At 46.2% G+C, this 10000-nt stretch overlaps 1 protein-coding gene across 1 annotated transcript in view; it reads left to right on the top strand.

Annotated features, from left to right (window-relative positions):
• Positions 1-6657, top strand: part of LOC117768360 (chromaffin granule amine transporter) — an 11743-nt gene extending 5086 nt beyond the window's left edge. Inside the window, exons 4-17 of the mRNA XM_034596638.1 lie at positions 1041-1165; positions 1413-1471; positions 1605-1688; positions 1927-2019; positions 2178-2267; positions 2830-2873; positions 3197-3257; positions 3382-3477; positions 3568-3646; positions 3774-3825; positions 3915-3978; positions 4067-4186; positions 5795-5928; positions 6273-6657. Of these exons, the coding sequence (XP_034452529.1) occupies positions 1041-1165; positions 1413-1471; positions 1605-1688; positions 1927-2019; positions 2178-2267; positions 2830-2873; positions 3197-3257; positions 3382-3477; positions 3568-3646; positions 3774-3825; positions 3915-3978; positions 4067-4186; positions 5795-5928; positions 6273-6383 (1212 nt within the window). The 3' untranslated portion in view covers positions 6384-6657. The remainder of the gene's footprint in view (positions 1-1040; positions 1166-1412; positions 1472-1604; positions 1689-1926; positions 2020-2177; positions 2268-2829; positions 2874-3196; positions 3258-3381; positions 3478-3567; positions 3647-3773; positions 3826-3914; positions 3979-4066; positions 4187-5794; positions 5929-6272) is intronic.
• Positions 6658-10000: the final 3343 nt, after the last annotated feature.

The raw sequence follows: 10000 nt of genomic DNA, 5'->3' as shown, positions 1-10000 counted from the left end.
TCCTCTCCCCTCCTCCTCTCAGGACTCCCCCTGTCTTCGGGACAGTTTGTTTCTGGAACAGGAGAATGTCCGTGTTGGTCTGTTGTTTGCATCTAAAGCTCTCCTCCTCTCCTCCTCTCCTCCTCTCCTCCTCTCCTCTCCTCCTCTCCTCCTCTCCTCCTCCTCTCCCCTCCTCCTCTCAGGACTCCCCCTGTCTTCGGGACAGTTTGTTTCTGGAACAGGAGAATGTCCGTGTTGGTCTGTTGTTTGCATCTAAAGCTCTCGTCCTCTCCTCTCCTCTCCTCCTCTCCTCCTCCTCTCCTCCTCTCCTCCTCTCCTCCTCTCCTCCTCCTCTCCTCCTCTCCTCCTCTCCTCCTCTCCTCCTCTCCTCTCCTCCTCTCCTCCTCTCCTCCTCCCCTCTCATCCTCTCCTCTCCTCCTCTCCTCTCCTCCTCTCCTCCTCTCCTCCTCTCCTCCTCTCCTCTCCTCCTCCCCTCTCATCCTCCTCTCCTCCTCTCCTCTCCTCTCCTCCTCTCCTCCTCTCCTCTCCTCCTCTCCTCCTCTCCTCCTCTCCTCCTCCTCTCCTCCTCTCCTCCTCTCCCCTCCTCCTCTCCTCCTCTCCTCCTCTCCTCTCCTCCTCTCCTCCTCTCCTCCTCTCCTCCTCCTCTCCTCCTCTCCTCCTCTCCTCCTCTCCTCCTCCTCTCCTCCTCTCCTCCTCTCCTCCTCTCCTCCTCTCCTCTCCTCCTCTCCTCCTCTCCTCCTCTCCTCCTCCTCTCCTCCTCTCCTCCTCTCCTCATCTCCTCTCCTCCTCTCCTCCTGTCATCCTCTCCTCTCCTCCTCTCCTCCTATCCTCATCTTCTCCTCCTCTCCTCCTCTCCTCCTCTCCACTCCTCCTCTCAGGACTCCCCCTGTCTTCGGGACAGTTTGTTTCTGGAACAGGAGAATGTCCGTGTTGGTCTGTTGTTTGCATCTAAAGCTCTCGTCCTCTTCTCTTCTCTCCTCCTCTCCTCCTCTCCTCCTCTCCTCTCCTCCTCTCCTCCTCCTCTCCCCTCCTCCTCTCAGGACTCCCCCTGTCTTCGGGACAGTTTGTTTCTGGAACAGGAGAATGTCCGTGTTGGTCTGTTGTTTGCATCTAAAGCTCTCGTCCAGCTGTGTGTCAACCCCTTCGTCGGCCCGCTCACTAACAGGTGAGTGAGCCTCCTTCAGCAGGAACACAGATGTAAATACAGATGTTTCTGTTCTACTTCTTACCACTGATAAAGTGTTCATGACTGACCCATGATTGGTTGAGAGTGTGTGTGGGCGGGACCTCGATGCCACAGCTCCAATGATGTCATCAGCACAAGATGGCAGCGTTTGTATCTGAGACATTTTGGCTTCATTAGTGAGGAAGTGGAGACGAGTCTTTATCTGTGGAACTCTCTCTCTCTGCAGGGTCGGGTACCACATCCCCATGTTTGCTGGATTCATTATCATGTTTGTGTCGACCATCAGTAAGTCACACACACACACATGCACACACACACACACACACACACACACACACACACACACACATGCACACACACACACACACACACACACGCACACACACAGTGCACAATATCATGTGTGTGTGTGTGTCAGTGTTTGCGTTCTCAGGGACCTACGCTCTGCTGTTCTTCGCTCGCTCGCTGCAGGGAATCGGCTCGTCCTTCTCTTCGGTTGCAGGTAAACACAAACACACAAACAACAAAAGTGTCCGTCACGCGTCACGTCTGTGTTTTTCTGAATCTTCCTCACGTCATCACAGCTCCATCATGCATCTCCTCTTCTTCCTCTTTGACTTATCAGCAGCGACTAAGATACAGCACCCCCTGCTGTTTGAGGAGGGGAACCTCATGTTTTATTTGAACAATCATTGACACACACTGTTTGACAATGCCTGTGTGTGTGTGTGTGTGTGTAGGTCTGGGTATGTTGGCCAGTGTGTACACAAATGACGAGGAGAGAGGCATCGCCATGGGCATCGCACTGGGAGGACTGGCTATGGGAGTGCTGAGTGAGACACACACACACACACAGTATCATGTCAGTCTGTACATGTGTGTCATGTCAGTGTGTGGGTGTTGTGTGTGTGTGTGTCCTGTTGTTGTGCATTTTACATTTATTTCTGCGATTGTATATAATCAGTGTGTGTGTGTGTTTGTTGTGTTCCAGTCGGAGCTCCGTTCGGCAGTGTGATGTATGAATTTGTGGGGAAGCGCGCCCCCTTCCTGATTCTGGCCCTCCTGGCTGTGTTCGATGGAGGTAACGTTATGTCACAGAATTTTCTGAGGCTCAAGTTAAATATTTATCAAGAAAACCATTTTTCACACATGAACTGTGTAAAACAGTGTGTGGACATGTTGTGTAGTTGGTGTTTGTGAAGCAGCAGCAGCAGGTTGTCGGGTCCGACTCGTTCAAACAGGAACATGTGGGGAACGTCCAGGCGAGGGGCGGAGCCTGTAGAGCGAGGGGCGGAGCCTGTAGAGCAGCAGGGGCGGAGCCTGTAGAGCAGCAGGGGCGGAGCCTGTAGAGCAGCAGGAGGCCGGACATGACGTATAAACTCTGCTGTGGAAAGATCAGTGTTGTTGTTTCCAAGTTGACGTCTTCGTCTTCTACGTGTACGACTCCTCTTCTTCATCCTGAGATGTTTGTGTTCTTCCAGTTTCACGTCCGTCACGTGTTAGAAACCTCATCAACACGTCCACTCGCTCTCTGGGAAGCTTCCACACATTGTCCTGCTGTGTCCTCACATGGACTCACAACATGTGAGGAACATGTCAGTGGTTCAGTTCATGTCTGAAAACTGCTTCTGTTTGTGTTGCAGTGTTACAGTTGTGCATCCTGCAGCCTTCAAAGATCTCCCCTGGGGTGAGTCCACTTTAAAACACTGACACCACAGTAACACTGATCCTGATCCAGGTTGTGATTTCACCCGATAAGAAGTGAACGCGCTTCGTAGAACTGAGTTAAACCTGAATTTACTCCGATAACCACAAATCCTGCTTCATAGTTCAGACCACTGACCTGGAGTGAATCAGTCGGAGCTGTTGGGTCCAGTCTACAGTGATGATTCTCTAACGGGATCTGATCTAATCTCATCTGACACTTAACAGCTGGTCGTGTCGTTTGATTGGACAAGAGGAGAGTCACGTTTCACGTGTTGTCAGATTTGATGAGTTCATGTGTTTCAGACTGTGGAGGGGACTCCGTTACTGACGCTGATGAAGGATCCATACATCCTCATCAGTGCAGGTAAGAGACTCGCTTCACCTGAGTGACCGTCTCACCGCTGACTGTGATAGGCCCAGGCTGCTGTCAATCAATCCTTGCTCGCCATTGAGTGAGAGGAGGCATCTTCCTGTCTTTTCCTTTTCAGGTTCTCTGTGTTTCGCCAACATGGGCGTGGCCATCCTGGAGCCAACGCTGCCCATCTGGATGATGCAGACCATGTGCTCCCCTAATTGGCAACTTGGTACAATCCACTGTCTGTCCAGTTAAACGCCTCTGATCATGTGATGTCACAGTGCCCCTCCCCCTCTGACAGGTGTGTGTTGTGTTGCAGGTATGGCGTTCCTCCCCGCCAGCATCTCCTACCTGATAGGAACAAACCTGTTTGGTGTCCTGGCCAATAGGATGGGACGGTCAGTGTGTGTGTGTGTGTGTGTGTGTGTGTGTGTGTGTGTGTGTGTGTGTGTGTGTGTGTGTGTGTGTGTGTGTGTGTGAGACAGAGAGAGACATGGTGGCTGATGGGTATTCTTCTGTCTCCAGGTGGCTCTGCTCCATGTTAGGGATGTTTATTGTTGGTATCAGTCTGCTGTGTGTAAGTACAGCATCCAACCATTCATCCATCCAACCAAGCTTCCATCCATCCATCCATCCATCCATATCATTAATGTGTGTGTGTTGCAGGTTCCCTTTGCCACCAGTATCTATGGTCTGATTGGACCAAACGGAGGTCTGGGCTTCGCTATAGGTGACGATCAGAGGTCACATGTCACAAACTATTTTAACAGTTCACGTTAGTTGATCAATAATCAATGACTTGAATGATTGACCTGCAGGGATGGTGGACTCCTCCATGATGGCCATCATGGGATACCTGGTCGACATCCGCCACGCCTCCGTCTATGGCAGTGTCTATGCCATTGCTGATGTGGCGCTGTGTATGGGCTTCGCTATCGGTAACACACACACACACACACACACACACACACACACACACACACACACACACACACACACACACACACACACACACACACACACACACACACGGCAGTGGGTTGATGGGAAACGTTGTCAGAATCAAGCGGCTCACTGGTTACAGTACAGATGTGAAACTTTCTTGTTAATTAATTTGCCATATCAACATTATTTTTAACATTAAGTTTTATTATTGAACCACATTCATATTTCCAACAGACATGTCATTTTTCCATCCATATTGCCTATATATAGAACAACACTTTAAAGAAACATGTTTATCTCATTATGCAATAATAGGTTTGTCATTAATCCCACCAACCACACTAACCCTAACCGATCGCTGCTTTCAGTAACTCATTAACAAGTATTACATTGGACAAAGTGGACAAAAGCAGATCAAACATAAATAACAGTAACAGGCTGTACAAGAATGTGACGTCATGAAAACATCCACATCTGAGTCAGAGAAAAAGAGATGCACAAACAGCAGCATATTCAAACACATGTGTAGGCCCTGCAACAAATACAGATGCTTCCAGTCAGTGTGACCCCTGACCTGGCTTCCCTTTGCTGAGCTCCATCATCTGGTTGTGACTTTGAGTTGCACACATGCTTCGGAGTGGTCAGTGGTCAAACGACTGCGGGAGGGGCTGAGCACATTCTTCATGTGTGAGAATATCTGCTCACACAGATACGTTGACCCGGACTCTGTCCGTAAAGCCAGTGCAACGTTCCGGAGACAGTTGAACTTCTCCGGTAAAGATGTCCAGCAGGTGGAGATGAAGGTTCCGTGATCTTGCACTGCTGTGGTTTCCAGCTGTTTCCGTAGCTCTGCAAACGTAGTCACCCACAGTGTGGAACTCCTCAGCTCAATCAGCTGCATGTCCATGCCCTGTGCATCCAACCAGTCTATCAGAGATAAATCCAATTCATGTCCATGAAAGTTGTCAGGCTTGATCAAGAAAGAGAACATAGGTCCATACTTCTGAAAGTCCCCAAACCGTGTTGTGAACTCCAACTGGAGCTCGCTCATGCATTTGCATATTTCAGCGGCCCAATGCTGTGCTGCGATGACGACTCCCTTACGTGTCTGAAGTGGCAGAAAGTGGAGTTAGCAACATCACTTGAAAATATTGCTAACTTGCCGACAAAAGCCGTCCATGTGTCGAACATGTCCAAGACAGTTTGCCCTGCACCTTGCAGCCGGAGACTGAGCTCGTTGAGATGTCCCGTAACATCTGTGAGAAACATGAGTTTCACAACCCACTTCTCGTCCTCACGTTCTGGGAAGGCTTGGCCCTTTGCAGCCACGAAGGCCACGATGGCATCAAAGCTTTTCCTTAGCTTAGCCAGCGAATCGCTGAGGGGAGAGGGATGTCTTTGTACGCGCAGTCCATTTCCTCGAGCAGCGACTGGAACATCAATCAAGCTAAATAATACAGGCTGCGTGACGGCAAAACCTTTGAACATTTCGTTAATAGGAAACCGCCTGTGTGCCAATGATTATGGCGCCGCGTGCCAAGCCTACGGTTGCTGACTGCTGGTACAGATGAATGAATTTAAACATGTTTCTGTTGTTCCAGGACCATCCACAGGGGGCGCTCTGGTCCAGGCGGTGGGTTTTCCTTGTCTCATGGTGCTTATCGGGGTGATCAACATCCTGTACGCTCCGCTTTGCTTCCTGTTACGTAACCCTGCCGTCAGAGAGGAGAAAATGGTAACTGTCACTCACACGTGAAGCTCCTCCCATATGATGCTGTTGATGATGATGATTGTTAAAATACACACGCACGCGCACACACATGCACGCACATGCGCACACACACACACACACACACACACACACACACACACACACACACACACAGGCATGCACAAACACACCCACGCACGCTCGCACACGCACACACACTTTGTGTTTAGTGGCAGGCCCGGGCAGATCAGCAGGAAGTGTGTGTGTCTGTGATGTTGAACTCAAAGTGTGTGTGTGTGTGAGAAGTCATCACATTACACAGAGATGTACAGGTAAGGATTTTGATTGTGTGCGTGTGTGTGTTACAGGCAATCATCGACCAGGAGTGTGTGATGCAAACAAAAAGCTATAACACACAGAAGGAGATTCGTGAGTTTCCTCTGAGTGATTACAGTGAAGAAGAGGAGACGGAGGAGTGACACACACACACACACACACACACACACACACACACACACACACACACACACACACACACACACACACACAGTTCATGTGAATCATTCTTCTCAAACATTCACCTGAACAACTGTGTTCATCTTTCATGAATAAAAAACAAACCTTTAACATCGTTACCAAAGTAAAAACTGTTCAACTTTCATATTTCAGCCAGAAATAACTTTTGATGACGAAGGTTTATTTTATTTTTCTCCCTGAATTTGTGATTACATGTAACATTAGGAAGTTGTTTCCAGTGAATTCCCTAAATTATTTTCAGGGAGTTGAATTTCTGTGTGAATGTGAATTTACTTGAAGGAACTTGTTTGATCTCCGTGAATTCTTTGAATATTCTGGACCCAAAGTGTTGACTCGTGGAACTGTTCCTGAATCTATATCCGACCTGTGACCTCGTCATTAAAGCCTGCCGTAACCTGGACGACTTCTGTGTGTTTGTTCACCTGACCAGTGTCACGCTGACGGAAACCAGCTCGTGTGTTTGTACGTGTGTTCACATGCTTCTTATCTGATCTTTAATTTCCGGCTCCGGTGACGGGCAGAAGCTCCGTCAGATGGAAAAGTAAACAGGAAATGGATGTAAAGCTCACAGAGTCAAAAACATGTTATTAGAATCAGCTCTGAACTCTTCAGGACATCGACGTTTCGGGTTTATTTGAGTCAGAGATTCGTTCCGTGACTCTGGCTCAAACTGATTCCTGCTCAATCACCTGAACTCTTTGTTCCTGTGGTTCTGCAGATCAAGTCGAACTGGCTCCATCTTCCTACACAACTCTGCAGGATCATTGTGTCTCACTGAGATATAAAGGACAAGTGTTGGTGAGGATCATCACAGACTCAAACCTTGGACATAGAGCCCGCCCCCCCCCCCCCCCCCCCCCCCCCCCCCCCCCGTAAGGGCTCAGCTGGATGTCGCCCTCTAGTGGCTGTGGCATCTTTTTTATGGCTAAAAGGTTCATATTAACAGATTTACTTCTGTTTAAAACACACTCTTCACTTTCATTAGAGGCGACCTCATACTCTGAAGTATTTGTACTTTATCTTGTTGCCACGTCCTTGTTTGTGTTTGTTGGGATGTGACAGAATAAAGTTTATTAGGTCAGTGAGTCAGAGGCTTCACACAAACTTCATCAGGCTCATTCACAGTAAATGTTCTGTAGTGATTTCCAACAGATCTGATATTATACAGCTTCATATCCACAGTCTGACCCTAGTGATCTGACAGTTCATTCACTCAATGAAAACATGTCGGCTGTGGAGGAAGATTAACAGCACGTGTGAGTTTGTAATAAATTCTGCAGCTTCTGATACTAATCCTGACATTTAGCTGACTTTGTGAGATCAGTGCTACGATCTTCTCTCCTCTGTCTGTGGCTTCACTCCCTCATCACCTCATTTCACATGTGCTCGTAGAATCCTCATCTGTTGTGTAAACCCTCACATGGTTTATTAAAATCTGGTATATTTAAATCTGGTTTATTAAAGCCTGGTGAAAATCAGCCTTGATTAGACCTGAATTGTGTTGGTGGAACTGCTTAAGCATTGTAATGGAAAATTATATATTCAAACTGTACTATGTATTATCTCTGCTTATGCGTATCATGTGTGACAAGACGAGCGTTGAGGACCTGCTTCATGGCAGAATTCTCATGACCTTTATCTACTAGATTCACTAGTTACTAGTCTCCTGGGATTTGAACTCACACACACACATCTCACCTCTTCACTAAATCTGCACAGAAGCACGCGCCTGTAAAGGTTTCTTCGTCACTCCCTCTGCTGAATGCTCTTCGCATGCTGTATGATTGTCTGACCTTCCTTGCAAGAAATAAAGTAAACTTAAAAGACTTTTATTCTCAGATCTCTTTATTTCAAAAGCCTCTGCAGGTCAAATTTCCATCACAGCCTCAAGTGGAAGTTGAAGCTAATTCAAGATGAACCTTGTCACTTAAACCAGGATTACTTTACTTTACATTGATGGAAAAAAACCTCTTCACTTTCCTCCCTCTTGTTTCTCCTCATCACACATTCTCCTCTTCTCTGTGTTGAGCCTCTCGTCTGTTCAGCTTGATTCGTCTCTTTTACATCTGTTGTGTTTGATTCTCACTGATACACAACAAGGAATCTGCTTTTCTCTGTTGGTCTGTTTAGGTTGAAATCTGTGTCGATGGTGGGAAGGTGACGCTCGATGAGGCAAAATGAAAACAAATATGATTCTCCTCAAACGCATTAAAGTAAGGAGCCTGTTTAGAAAATGTGAGGAGGAGAGAGCTCAGATATTTGTGATACTTTCCTCCTGTGATACACACTGACCTTGTCAGGACCATCTGACCTGATGGGAACCAAAGCTCAGGTCATTTCTGACGTCCTGGTTTAGGTCAGAGGTCAGGTTTTGGTTAGACTGTCCACAATGAATGGAAATCAATACACAGTACTGACAAAGTTAGTCACAACCTGTGTGTGTGTGTGTGTGTGTGTGTGTGTGTGTGTGTGTGTGTGTGACAGTAGATCACAGCAGCATCAGGCCACACACACTAACAGCTTCAAAACGTTTCCTCCTGCTTTGAAATATGAATAAAGTGTGAGTGTTAATCTGAGTGTGTGCGCTCATCAAAGCTCTTGGAGTCTGATGTGGTCGTGTGTGTGTAAACAGGTCGGAAACACTTCAGTCTTTGACTCTGATTTATGGTAAACCAGAGGAAATCAGTTTTTAAACGTGTATTTATATTTTAATCTGCCACTAATATCACCACAAACACCTCTGCAGTTCTCTCTGATATTTGTGGGTGACACGTGCACTTTGATATCAGACAGATTCTCTGAACTGTCCAACACGTATGAACATGTCGTCTATGAGCACTGAGCTGGAGACGTGTTCATGCAGCCTCTGATGTAGTCACCTTATCAGATATTTCAGTTTTTAATGATACAATTTAATGACATAATCGTATATAACCAGACAAACACCAAGTCCTCAGGTTTTCTACCTGTTTTTATTTTCAGAAGTCCGCTTTGTCTTTAATCCATTTAAAAAACTACAAACGCTTTGCAGACAAAACAGTCCCAGCTCAATGTCCTTTAATGTCCTCCAATCCCAAAGTAATGCAACAGTGTAAAACTCTATAAACTACTATTATCACTCGTTATCATTTAAATCAAGAATGAACTTCTTCAATAAACAGAATTAATTCATGTGACCCATGTGTTGAAATTCATTTTGTATTTGATCTTTATTTCTATTCTCTCTTTTTCTCTTTTTAAAAATGGTGTTTCACAGATTTACCCAAAAACCAAAACATTTTCTGCTGAAACAACAGTTCACCTAAGTTAAAATAAGATAAGATATATGATAAGATAAGATATATGATAAGATAAGATATATGATAAGATAAGATATATGATAAGATAAGATATATGATAAGAGAAGAGAAGAGAAGAGAAGATAATCCTTTATTAGTCCCACAATGAAGAAATGTGTCTTGTTACAGCAGCAAAGAAGACAATTAAATTAAATAGACATCAGTCAAAATAATAAGTAAGTAAACCTGCAATATACACACAAGGAAATATAAGAACTAGA

Source organism: Hippoglossus hippoglossus, chromosome 9 (assembly GCF_009819705.1).
Source record: "Hippoglossus hippoglossus isolate fHipHip1 chromosome 9, fHipHip1.pri, whole genome shotgun sequence".
Taxonomy (NCBI): Eukaryota; Metazoa; Chordata; class Actinopteri; order Pleuronectiformes; family Pleuronectidae; genus Hippoglossus; species Hippoglossus hippoglossus.
Note: the sequence above shows the minus strand (reverse complement) of the source record. Positions and strands in the feature narration are given on the sequence as shown.